This window comes from Oncorhynchus mykiss, chromosome Y, assembly GCF_013265735.2.
Source record: "Oncorhynchus mykiss isolate Arlee chromosome Y, USDA_OmykA_1.1, whole genome shotgun sequence".
Classification (NCBI taxonomy): domain Eukaryota; kingdom Metazoa; phylum Chordata; class Actinopteri; order Salmoniformes; family Salmonidae; genus Oncorhynchus; species Oncorhynchus mykiss.
Window position 1 is genome coordinate 25,139,901 of NC_048593.1, and position 13,389 is coordinate 25,153,289.

The following is a 13,389-nucleotide window of genomic DNA, read 5'->3' on the forward strand; positions in this document are numbered from 1 at the left end:
TCAAAACAGGTCCAGGGTCAGCTAGCTCAGATCACATGACTAAACTCATCACTAAGCTCCACCACGTGTTTCTCGGCGTCACATCAAAAGATGCCATTTAGTCGAGTTTACTGGCCGCTGGGAAACCACTTTCTGATTTCTCCTTATTTTCTCAGTCTGATCACCCTGTTGGCCGTGAGGGGGCTGCGAGCTGTCTCCACAAGTAAATCAAGGTGTTTTATCTTGACCGGCAGGGTAATGAGTTGATGGAGCACACCCATTAGGCCTGGTGCCATCCCAGGAAACACAGAGACTGGCCTATTAATAAACACTACACACCCTGAGAGGTGGCTAAATCACTGTGGTCCCATCTCCTATGCTCTGTTTTCCTCTGTCTGATCTATAGTGTGGTGAATGAGAACTAAATGCCAGTCTGTTTTCCTCTGTCTGGTCTATAGTGTGGTGAATGAGAACTAAATGCCAGTCTGTTCCTCTGTCTGGTCTATAGTGTGGTGAATGAGAACTAAATGCCAGTCTGTTTTCCTCTGTCTGATCTATAGTGTGGTGAATGAGAACTAAATGCCAGTCTGTTTTCCTCTGTCTGGTCTATAGTGTGGTGAATGAGAACTAAATGCCAGTCTGTTTTCCTCTGTCTGGTCTATAGTGTGGTGAATGAGAACTAAATGCCAGTCTGTTCCTCTGTCTGGTCTATAGTGTGGTGAATGAGAACTAAATGCCAGTCTGTTCCTCTGTCTGGTCTATAGTGTGGTGAATGAGAACTAAATGCCAGTCTGTTCCTCTGTCTGGTCTATAGTGTGGTGAATGAGAACTAAATGCCAGTCTGTTCCTCTGTCTGGTCTATAGTGTGATGAATGAGAACTAAATGCCAGTCTGTTTTCCTCTGTCTGGTCTATAGTGTGATGAATGAGAACTAAATGCCAGTCTGTTTTCCTCTGTCTGGTCTATAGTGTGGTGAATGAGAACTAAATGCCAGTCTGTTCCTCTGTCTGGTCTATAGTGTGATGAATGAGAACTAAATGCCAGTCTGTTTTCCTCTGTCTGATCTATAGTGTGGTGAATGAGAACTAAATGCCAGTCTGTTCCTCTGTCTGGTCTATAGTGTGGTGAATGAGAACTAAATGCCAGTCTGTTCCTCTGTCTGGTCTATAGTGTGATGAATGAGAACTAAATGCCAGTCTGTTTTCCTCTGTCTGGTCTATAGTGTGATGAATGAGAACTAAATGCCAGTCTGTTTTCCTCTGTCTGGTCTATAGTGTGATGAATGAGAACTAAATGCCAGTCTGTTCCTCTGTCTGGTCTATAGTGTGATGAATGAGAACTAAATGCCAGTCTGTTTTCCTCTGTCTGGTCTATAGTGTGATGAATGAGAACTAAATGCCAGTCTGTTTTCCTCTGTCTGGTCTATAGTGTGGTGAATGAGAACTAAATGCCAGTCTGTTTTCCTCTGTCTGGTCTATAGTGTGGTGAATGAGAACTAAATGCCAGTCTGTTTTCCTCTGTCTGGTCTATAGTGTGGTGAATGAGAACTAAATGCCAGTCTGTTTTCCTCTGTCTGGTCTATAGTGTGGTGAATGAGAACTAAATGCCAGTCTGTTCCTCTGTCTGGTCTATAGTGTGGTGAATGAGAACTAAATGCCAGTCTGTTTCTTCCCTTTACCCTCCAGAGCCCCACCAGTGAGTTGAAATGCCTCTGGACAGTTAGTTAGGAGGGGCTTTTTTTGTTTTTGTTTAGAACATGTGATTTAATCCAAAACACACTGGTATGTACATGTACATTAACCATTTGCAGTCAGACCATGAAGTGATATCTCTTTCAATCATCCACAATATCACTGACTCCCTCTCACGCCGACATAGGAAGCTTGCTAAGTGGCACATGACCAACGCATGGTGAGGGCATGATCTAGGGCACATGACCAACGCATGGTGAGGGCATGATCAAGGGCACATGATGTTAATATGTCTGTCCAGCGGGGCCAGGCAGACAGTACATTTCCTATCAGTTGTTAAACACCCACCACACTTTCTTAACCCCACCCTCTTTCTGTTCCTCCCTCTTTCTGTTCCTCCCTCTTGCTGTTCCTCCCTCTTTCTCTTCCTCCCTCTTTCTGTTCCTCCCTCTTTCTGTTCCTCCCTCTTTCTGTTCCTCCCTCTTTCTGTTCCTCCCTCTTTCTGTTCCTCCCTCTTTCTGTTCCTCCCTCTTTCTGTTCCTCCCTCTTCCTGTTCCTCCCTCTTCCTGTTCCTCCCTCTTTCTGTTCCTCCCTCTTTCTGTTCCTCCCTCTTTCTGTTCCTCCCTCTTTCTGTTCCTCCCTCTTTCTGTTCCTCCCTCTTTCTGTTCCTCCCTCTTTCTGTTCCTTCCTCTTTCTGCTCCCCCCTCTTTCTGTTCCTCCCTCTTTCTGTTCCTCCCTCTTTCTGTTCCTCCCTCTTTCTGTTCCTCCCTCTTTCTGTTCCTCCCTCTTTCTCTTCCTCCCTCTTTCTGCTCCCCCCTCTTTCTGTTCCTCCCTCTTTCTGTTCCTCCCTCTTTCTGTTCCTCCCTCTTTCTGTTCCTCCCTCTTTCTCTTCCTCCCTCTTTCTGTTCCTCCCTCTTTCTGTTCCTCCCTCTTTCTGTTCCTCCCTCTTTCTGTTCCTCCCTCTTCCTGTTCCTCCCTCTTTCTGTTCCTCCCTCTTTCTGTTCCTCCCTCTTTCTGTTCCTCCCTGTGTGTTTGATCTGGGGGATCATTGTTTTGGAGGCGTGTTCATTGACTTGCTGTTGAAGCCCATTGATTGGCACTGTGATGCCTATTGGCATCAAAGAGCCAAAAGTCAGGCCTGTGTGTCTCTGTCACTGTGTCTTTTCTGAGCCCCAGCTTTACTGAAAGCCTCGCCACTCCTTCCTGCACACCTAGACACGCTCCACACTTCTGAAACACTCACAGTCCAAGCCCTGTCTCCTTGAGAAATTCATGAAAATGGTATCAATCAATAAAAAATGGAATAGAGGTTAAGAGTAAAGGCCTTCTGTCATGACATCCTGCTTCTCATCTGTGGACTGTGAGCTCTTCTGGCGTTATACAACTCATAGCAGGATCTCTCACTATCCTCTCTCCTGACAGTGAAATGCTCCTGCCTCCTTTCTCCTCATGATATCTGTTCTCAGCTAACCAAAAGCCACCTCTTAGCTCGCAGTAAACCTACTCACACTTCGTGTTCCCTTGATTTCCCCCTGATACCACAAGCCATTACTCCATTAGTCTGTGTGTGTGTGTGTGTGTGTGTGTGTGTGTGTGTGTGTGTGTGTGTGTGTGTGTGTGTGTGTGTGTGTGTGTGTGTGTGTGTGTGTGTGTGTGTGTGTGTGTGTGTGTGTGTGTGTGTGTGTGTGTGTGTGTGTGTGTGTGCCTTGTTCCCAGTGGGTCAGAGTGCTATAATGTGCGTGAGAGCAGAGCTCCACAGTGAGAAGGAGAGTGGCAGACAGAGGCTGAAACCCAGCAGGAGAGAGACTGCAGGCGGAGACGTGTCAGGAAAGATGCTCTCTCTCGTCCCCTCATCTCCTCCTCCCTCTCTCCTTCATCCCGGCCTGGGGCATTAGGAATGCTCATTCCCGCTCACGACAGTGTGCGATATAAGACTCGATAGTCACTCACATACATTACACATCCCACACATAATGGACACATTATACATACATACGCCCATGATGCACACCCCTCATTAATACTGTATTTGTGTATGTGGTGTAAAGGTTGCCCACTTGCATACTAACTGGACAGAGATGAGGCACATTACACATAGAATTAAGCAATAAGGCCCGATGGGGTGTGGTATATGCACGACGCAACGCAGAGTGCCTGGATACAGCCCTTAGCCGTGGTATATTGACCATATACGACAAACCCCCGATGTCCCTTATTGCGATTATAAACTGGTTACCAATGTAATTAGAGCTGTAAAAAGACATGTTTCGTCATATCTGTGGTATACGGTCTCATATACCACGGCTTTCAGCCAATCAGCATTCAGGGCTCGAACTACCCAGTTTATAGTATCGCATAATGTACACAGAAACACATTCATTCACTGTTACACCCACTCCCCAACATCCCCAAGCCAAAAGCGTTGGGATGGGAATGAGTCAGACATGCCACACTAAATGAAGAGAAACTCAGAGGAACGTTTATCAGAGTTGGTGGGTGGACAAGCACAGAATGGGCCCTGATGGAATGTTCTGCCTCAGCTTCACATAGCTATTGATCCCTGCTTCGGGCCGTTGGGACCTGCTGGATGTTACTGCACTACTCAATGCGGCAACGGTCACACCAAACAACCGCATAGTTACGTCCTCACAGTTATTTGCGATAGCGGTTCAATGGGGCTGGGCATACAGCTGCTCTGTCCTCCACATGCCATCGATTACCTTTACCACAGGAATGGCTCTGTGTATTGAACAAGCACTTTAACTTAATCGCAGACCGAGTTAATTGACAGGATGAGGGAGTCGATGGGTGCTGCACACTGAAATAGTTTATAGGCATTCAATGGTAGTCAAGAAATAAACACCTATACTCTCTACAGCCTGATTGGCTCTGAGCCCTGAAACGGAAGAGATGGAGAGGTTGAGAAAGAGGGAGCGAGAGAAAGATTCTGAAAGTGAGAGAGGGACAGAGAGAAATGAGTGACAAGAAAGAGGCGGGACAAGAGAGAGTGAGTGAGCCAGCAGAGCTCTGTGATGCGTTGTGTTTCTTAACCTGATGTTAGCATGACACACCAGTCCCTCATGGTGACCACACACACCAACACACACACACACACACACTGCTCTCACTACACTGACACTAATTGCTGGTGTCACACACATAAACACACGCTAGAAAACACAATCCGCTGCTGTGCATTGAATTCGGTGTATCCAGTTCAACATAGACACAGGAGATGTGCTTTTGTGCCATTTGGAAGTTAGACGGTCCTGGAATCAGGTAACTGAATTGACTGATTGAGTTAAGCTCCCTCCTGGGGTTCCAGAGCTGTGAGTCCAAGTGACAGAATGATTCGATTAACTGGAAATCACAGATGAAGTTAGAGAAGAGGCGTCAGACTAAAGGGTAGATGTCTTGAATTGAAGGCAAACCTTTTATTGAAAAGTGTCATATTGCAGCCAGGATAATTGAAAATGGCCCACAGGTGTTTACTTTGTGCCTGGACTAATGCTGCTATAGCCACAACTAAATAACCGCTAAACAGAATGAACTGCCGGTTGTCTGTGTTGATAACTACAGTGGATGCATCCAGTTGAATTATCAGGGTTGAACTAATATCTTGCTTGTGGAGAAGTGAGAGAGATGTAACTTACAGTACTGAGAGATGCAGCTGTGGCTGTCAGGGTTCAGTCAGTGCATCCATCTGATTAACTCTCACCCACTCAGACTGAGCCCCAGGTGCGCACACACACACACACTCTCGCTCTCTCTCTCTCTCTTTCTCCTGAGCCCACTCACACACGTTACCCCCCTCCTCTCCATCTCTATTTTTACCTCTGTTGCCCTGCGTTGATGTATATCAGCTGTGAGATGGGGGTCTGTATGTGTCCTCAATTCGGGCCAGCAGGCTGCTCTGTGGGGAGTGGGCGTCAGCAGGACATACAGTACAGGACCTCATGGTGTCCTACCGCACGCACACACACACACACACATACACACACACACACACACACACACACACACATTGTACACACCAATGGATGAATGGGACCTTGGCTCCTCTGGTGCCTGTCACCACTCTCTCACACTGCCTGTCTCTTTCTATGGAGAACCTTGGTGTCGGGTGTGACTTAGAGCGATTGTAACCTTGTGTGTGTGACTGACTGTCTACTGTATATTGACATGGATGAGTGTGTGTGTGCGCGCGTGTGCATGTTTGTGCACGTGTGTGTGTGTATGTGTGTGGTCAATGGCTGTATGACCTACAGTCCTGTGTGGCTCAGTTGGTAGAGCATGGCACTTGTGTTGCCAGGGTTGTGGGTTCGATTCCCACGGGTGACCAGAATGAAGAAAGCATGGAAATGTATGCAGTCACTACTGTAAGTCACTCTGGGTAAGAGTGTCTGCTAAATGACTACATTTTTTTTTAATGTAGGAAAGGGCTTTACATGTTCAGCAGACATTATCCATGGTGAACCAAGGCCATTTAGCTCCAGTGTCCTCTACGCTGGTGCTGGATCCAAGGCAGTGTATTTCATTGCTCCGCAACAACTAAAATAGTGTCACAGCTGAACCGTGGCACAGTGCCAGCAATTCATCCAAAACAGAATACTGCCCAGCTTGTGGGTGGCGGGGGCAGATCTTATGTGTGAAGACCACTTTGTTGTGCAATTTGTAAACTGGAAAAAATGATGAAAGATTGAGTGCTTGTGGAGACCATAATATCATACAACAGTAAAGACTACATTACCCATGAATCACCCAGACATAGTAACATGTGGTTCTTCCTGCTCCAATAAATGAACGGTGCATATTCAGATATGGCTCATGACATGTTAGCATTCAGACATTTAGCGTTATGGTAGCGTTTCAGACATTTAGCGTTATGGTAGCATTTCAGACATTTAGCGTTATGGTAGCGTTTCAGACATTTAGCGTTATGGTAGCGTTTCAGACATTTAGCGTTATGGTAGCGTTTCAGACATTTAGCGTTATGGTAGCATTTCAGACATTTAGCGTTATGGTAGCGTTTCAGACATTTAGCGTTATGGTAGCGTTTCAGACATTTAGCGTTATGGTAGCATTTCAGACATTTAGTGTTATGGTAGCATTTCAGACATTTAGCGTTATGGTAGCGTTTCAGACATTTAGCGTTATGGTAGCATTTCAGACATTTAGCGTTATGGTAGCGTTTCAGACATTTAGCGTTATGGTAGCGTTTCAGACATTTAGCGTTATGGTAGCGTTTCAGACATTTAGCGTTATGGTAGCGTTTCAGACATTTAGCGTTATGGTAGCATTTCAGACATTTAGCGTTATGGTAGCGTTTCAGACATTTAGCGTTATGGTAGCGTTTCAGACATTTCATAAGCTGTCATCCATATGAAATGATTGCATCTTGCTCAAAGGACACACAGATGCAGCACACAAACAACTCAACACATGTAGCACGTTCTGAAATAAACAATCTGGTATTCTTGATTCTCCAATCGTCGTTTAATTGACCCAATATACTTTTTCCAATCCCCCCGGCACCTTTAGCCTCTCTTAAGGTTCCAGATGAAGCATTTTGATGAGATCGAAGGAGAAAAAGTTTAAAGAGAAATCCACCTCTTTAAGTGGGTAATTGATTCGTCATCTGGTTAAGTGGGTTGGGCCAGTAACCAAAAAGTTGCAGATTCAAATCCCTGAATCCGGCAAGGTGGACAAATCTGCTGTCCTGCCCTTGAGCAAGGTAGTTTAACCCCCAACAACTGTTCCCTGGGTGCCGATGACGTTGATTTAAAGAAGCACTGTGCACCTCTCTGATTCAGAGGGGTTGGGTTAAATGCGGAAGACACATTTTGGTTGAATGCATTCAGTTGTGACTAGGTATCCCCCTCCCCATTTGAACATTCTAACCTCCCCAGGAGGGTTCTACTCACTAAGGAGGATAAAAGAGGACATGGAAAATGGCTCAATCTTAAGGGTTTGAGTCATACTTCATGGGTTCAAGTGCATCTCAAGTGACATCCCATTTCAATGGTACATTTTGGGAATAGGCTGTCATATGAGAATAGCCTTTAGTTTGTGACATACTATGTTTGTTTATTCCAGGCGTCCTTGCAGGAAGTGTTTGACATGTCCCTGAAAAGCTATTCCAATGAGATATAGTGTTAGTCAATGACCTGATGTATCATAGTGATGAGGTGATGATGATGATGATGGAGTGAGAGTAACACCTGACTGATAGACACTCATCCCCTGCTGTTACCATATCTAACTTTAAGGCCTGTCCACCAGCTAACTCTTTCTCTCTTTCTCCCATTGTGTGTGTGTGTGTGTGTGTGTGTGTGTGTGTGTGTGTGTGTGTGTGTGTGTTTGTGTGTGTGTGTGTTGTAGGCCTTTTCCTTCGGAGGACACTGCTCTGAATGAGGATGACGTGTACCGGAGTCTTGAGGAGCTGGCAGAGTAAGTACCCAGACCCCCTGTACCCCCCATCACTCACACACACTGCAATCCCCACAACATATGGACGGAGCAGCGGAGCACAACTCTGAGCCGTAACCATCCACCCTGCCACCTTCCTTCTTCCATCCTGCCACCTTCTTCCACCCTGCCACCTTCCTTCTTCCATCCTGCCACCTTCTTCCACCCTGCCACCTTCCTTCTTCCATCCTGCCACCTTCTTCCACCCTGCCACCTTCCTTCTTCCATCCTGCCACCTTCTTCCATCCTTCCACCTTCCTCCTTCCTGCCACCTTCCTTCTTCCATCCTGCCACCTTCTTCCACCCTGCCACCTTCCTTCTTCCATCCTGCCACCTTCTTCCACCCTGGCACCTTCCTTCTTCCATCCTGCCACCTTCTTCCATCCTTCCACCTTCCTCCTTCCTGCCACCTTCCTCCATGTATCCGTGCTGTCTGTCACTCTGCCCGTTGCCATGGTGACACCAGCAGCACATTAGTTTCCTGTCTGCCTAGCTGCCAAGTTGTCTCAGGAACTGGATGGCTGGCAGAATAGCTTGGGTGATGGGTGGGTGGGTTTGAAAGCAAGCTCATGCAGCGGCAGGGAGGCTGGGTTGGGGTGGGCTGGTAGCGGTGGAGGCTGTGGTGTGCGACAGCTCCCATTCCTCTCTGATTAATGGAGAATAATTAGACGCTGCGCTAAGATAGGTGTTATTCATCACCCAGAGAGCGGGAGAGAAGAGAGGGGAGGAGGGAGGGGGAGAGAGATGGATAGCAGAGTGCCACCACCGCTGCCTGCTGAATACATTACTGGAGGAAAATGCGCAGAAGCTGAGAGAAGTGCAGGCCAAGCAGGCTAATACTGGATTAGAGCTCATCTTAGCTTCCAGCCCAACACTGGGCCCTCACTGGATAGGAAGCACAGCCTTGTGAGTGCAAACACACAGCAGAGTAAACACACAGGTGCGTCCTGTACATGTCGGGAAATACTATACGTTGGATTAGAAGTGACCCTCCCCACAGCTTTATTGTGGCAAAATGTTCCATCCAACAGCATTCATCAACCCGAAACGGTGCCTGAGGAAGGCCTGCAGCATCACCAAGAACCCCACACACCCCAGCCACGAGCTCTACATACAACTAATACAACTTAAAAATAAGCAAAGAACAATCCATCTCAAAATGGAGTAAAGGACTAGGGCCTTGATTATTTCTGGTGGTCCTGTGATGCATTACTGTGGTGGTCCTGTGATGCATTACTGTGATGGTCCTGTGATGCATTACTGTGATGGTCCTGTGATGCATTACTGTGATGGTCCTGTGATGCATTACTGTGATGGTCCTGTGATGCATTACTGTGATGGTCCTGTGATGCATTACTGTGATGGTCCTGTGATGCATTACTGTGATGGTCCTGTGATGCATTACTGTGATGGTCCTGTGATGCATTACTGTGATGGTCCTGGGATGCATTACTGTGATGGTCCTGTGATGCATTACTGTGATGGTCCTGTGATGTTTTACCTTTAGTGGTGTTGCAGGCAGCCAGAGGTGTCAGGGCACAAAGCGAATGGTAAAAGTCCTCTGCTTTGATGACATATCCTTTAGTTTGTCCTTTACCCTTTCACCCCCTGCCCTATAACCCAACCTCTCTCTCTGATAACCTGTTGGGGCAAACACCTTCTCTGACCTGCCTGGAGCCTACAGTGCTCCCATTCATTCCAGAAGGGTTGGGCCCTAGCCTCTTACTTCAGTGTGAACCTGCTCTTTGTTTCACCTCTATTGATGTACGGTTGATTTAAGATGAGTGTGTGAGTGAAAGGAGGGAGTGATTTGCCAGTGGATCAGCTGGTTTAAAAAAACCTCTTCAAACAAGAGTTCTGCTAGAGATTATAGTGAAAGATACAAAACCACATGAGGCTGATGCACCTCATACAATATATATATATATATATATATATATAATTTGAGTTAATGTAAAGTGACTCTGGTGCTTGTCTGTTGTCTGTCAGTAAAGGTTATGCGCTGAAAAAACGTTTTCCATATTTACAGTATCATGTCGAATGTGTTCATGTCAAGGTACATGTAAGTGGAATGTAGCTGGCGGATAGCGATGTGATCCCACCTGAAATGACTTGCCATAATAGAATGGTGTGGTCATTAAATTGAGTTTGTGTGTATGTTCTTGCGTGTGTGTTTGTGTGTGTATCTGCGCATGCATAAGTATGTTTACCTGAGGCAGAGTCTCCTTAATGAGGTCTCTCAGGTTAATCTTCTCAACCTTAGCACTGCTTCCTGCCTATGGCTCTGTAATGTCAACTCTGAGTGGTGCTTCCTGCCTAAGGCTCTGTAATGTCAACTCTGAGTGGTGCTTCCTGCCTAAGGCTCTGTAATGTCAACTCTGAGTGGTGCTTCCTGCCTAAGGCTCTGTAATGTCAACTCTGAGTGGTGCTTCCTGCCTAAGGCTCTGTAATGTCAACTCTGAGTAGTGCTTCCTGCCTAAGGCTCTGTAATGTCAACTCTGAGTAGTGCTTCGCAGTGCAGTTAGTCCATCCTGAAGTTGACAAAGCATGAAATGCATGAAGCAATAATGTCAGAAAGGCTTTTCATCTCGACAAAAACAGTATATTGCTATCACTCTTTGATGGGAAGTCCGATTCAAAGCTGACAAGTCAATGTACTGTAAAGTCAGAACCAAAGAGTTCTGTGTTACAGATGATGTCACAAACTAGGCTTCTATCCAATTGGTGACAGTATTTCATGCACATATTTTAAAATTCACAATATGCACATTTCCCCAGCAGAGATGTGTTTCCATTAAAATGACTTGTTCTAGATAAAAGGCTGTGTGTGATGACGTAGTGCACATAAAAGACTGTGTGTGATGACGTAGTGCACATAAAAGACTGTGTGTGATGACGTAGTGCACATAAAAGACTGTGTGTGATGACGTAGTGCACATAAAAGACTGTGTGTGATGACGTAGTGCACATAAAAGACTGTGTGTGATGACGTAGTGCACATAAAAGACTGTGTGTGATGACGTAGTGCACATAAAAGACTGTGTGTGATGACGTAGTGCACATAAAAGACTGTGTGTGATGACGTAGTGCACATAAAAGACTGTGTGTGATGACGTAGTGCACATAAAAGACTGTGTGTGATGACGTAGTGCACATAAAAGACTGTGTGTGATGACGTAGTGCACATAAAAGACTGTGTGTGATGACGTAGTGCACATAAAAGACTGTGTGTGATGACGTAGTGCACATAAAAGACTGTGTGTGATGACGTAGTGCACATAAAATTAGCTATTGCGGTTTAAATCCCATGTACCCAATAAAAAAAAAATTATTTACAACTCTGCTGATGGTTGTGTTACAAAGTGGCGTTGTAATGGTGAATGATCCCACTCTGCTAGTGACACCTGCGCTCTAGACAACAGCGTGCAGATTCAGTGCGGGTGTAGTCTGCATGATGAGATTATTATGGATGAATTACAGCATTTTATTTGTCAATTGGAAGCCAGGCATCGATCGCCATGTCACCAGAATAAGACCCTGGATATTTGTTGAAAGGAGCATGAAGCTCTGTCACCGCGCTGTGAAGTTCATCATCATTTAACTTGCGTGTTTTCCTGAGTCGTAGTGGGAGGACCACACATGTCATCCCAAGATGTGACTCCCAAGTTTACTTTGATATGATGGTCATTATATCAATATTATGTTATAGCAATAATTGCACAAAGAAGCATTTCCACCATCATTTCTCGCATAATTAGTTTTACAGACACACAAAGATCCCACCATGTCTAGCGTGTTTTGTTTTGTCAACATTTGAAAAGTTTTCAGACTAGTCGTGACACATGTACTTTACTCGCATAAAAAGGTTTGATGCAAACCTGGTTACAGAGGATCGTTTTATCACTCAGTCTATATATTTCACAGAGTAATTGGTGAGCATTTAGGGAATGTAAAGAATAGTGTTGAGACATTTATTTATTTATTTTTTTAAATTTATTTTTTATTTATATAGCCCTTCGTACATCAGCTGATATCTCAAAGTGCTGTACAGAAACCCAGCCTAAAACCCCAAACAGCAAGCAATGCAGGTGAAGAAGCACGGTGGCTAGGAAAAACTCCCTAGAAAGGCCAAAACCTAGGAAGAAACCTAGAGAGGAACCAGGCTATGTGGGGTGGCCAATCCTCTTCTGGCTGTGCCGGGTGGAGATTATAACAAAACATGGTCAAGATGTTCAAATGTTCATAAATGACCAGCATGGTAGAATAATAATAAGGCAGAATAGTTGAAACTGGAGCAGCAGCATCACATGTAACCTATCCTCTGCGGCCCCACAAGATCCATAGACTGTATCCCTGGGACTGCACTGCCTGTGTGGGCTGGATGTCAATGTCAGTCAGGTGTGAGGTGTACAACACCCGTGCAGGCTGAGGGAGCCAATCTGATATCTGATATGGAACATATAGAGGTCAAATATAAAGGCAAATATAGGACATACACTGACTATACAAAACATTAGGAACTATCTTTCCATGACATAGACTGACCAGGTGAATGCAGGTGAAAGTTATGATCCCTTATTGATGTCACCTGTTAAATCCACTTCAATTAGTGTAGATGAAGGGAATTAGACAGGTTAAAGAGGGATTTTTAAACATTGAGACAATTAAGACTTGGTTTGTGTGTGTTGAAGGGTGAATGGGCGAGACAAAATATTTAAATGCCTTTCAACAGGGTATGGTTATAGGTGCCAGGCGCGCCAGTTTGAGTGTGTCAAGAATTGCAATACTGCTGGGTTTCTCATACTCAACCTTTTGTTGTGCTTCCAATTGGTGCCAGCATGGGCCAGCATCCCTGTGGAATGCTTTCGACACCTTGTAGAGTCCATGCCCCGAAGAATTGAGGCCGTTCTGATGTCAAAAGGGGGTGCAACTCAGTATTGGAAAGGTGTCCTTAACGTTTTGTACACTCAGTGTATACAAAATGAGAAAAGAAATCCAGAAAATCACATTGTAGGATTTTTTATGAATTTATTTGCAAATAATGGTGGAAAATAAGTATTTGGTCAATAACAATAGTTTATCTTCATACTTTGTCATTGCCAACAAAGGGTATATAACAGAGGTCAAATGTTTTCTGTAAGTCTTCACAAGGTTTTCACACACTGTTGCTGGTATTTTGGCCCATTCCTCCATGCAGATCTCCTCTAGAGCAGTGATGTTTTGGGGCTGTTACTGGGCAACACGGACTTTC

The 13,389-nt window shown here is 45.2% G+C and overlaps 1 protein-coding gene and 1 non-coding gene across 19 annotated transcripts in view; both read left to right on the plus strand.

Annotated features, from left to right (window-relative positions):
• LOC110509866 (guanine nucleotide exchange factor VAV2) overlaps positions 1-13,389 on the plus strand; it is a 258,012-nt gene that overhangs the window by 195,076 nt on the left and 49,547 nt on the right. For all 18 annotated transcript variants that reach the window (XR_002471495.2, XR_002471497.2, XR_002471499.2 and 15 more), the window contains exon 4: positions 8,052-8,120. Coding sequence is in view for 9 of the 18 variants with exons in the window: in XM_021591037.2 (XP_021446712.1) it covers positions 8,052-8,120 (69 nt within the window). In the remaining 9 variants the exon portion in view is untranslated. The remainder of the gene's footprint in view (positions 1-8,051; positions 8,121-13,389) is intronic.
• trnat-ugu lies at positions 5,943-6,012 on the plus strand. Its single transcript has one exon. It is a non-coding gene; the product is annotated as a tRNA-Thr (tRNA).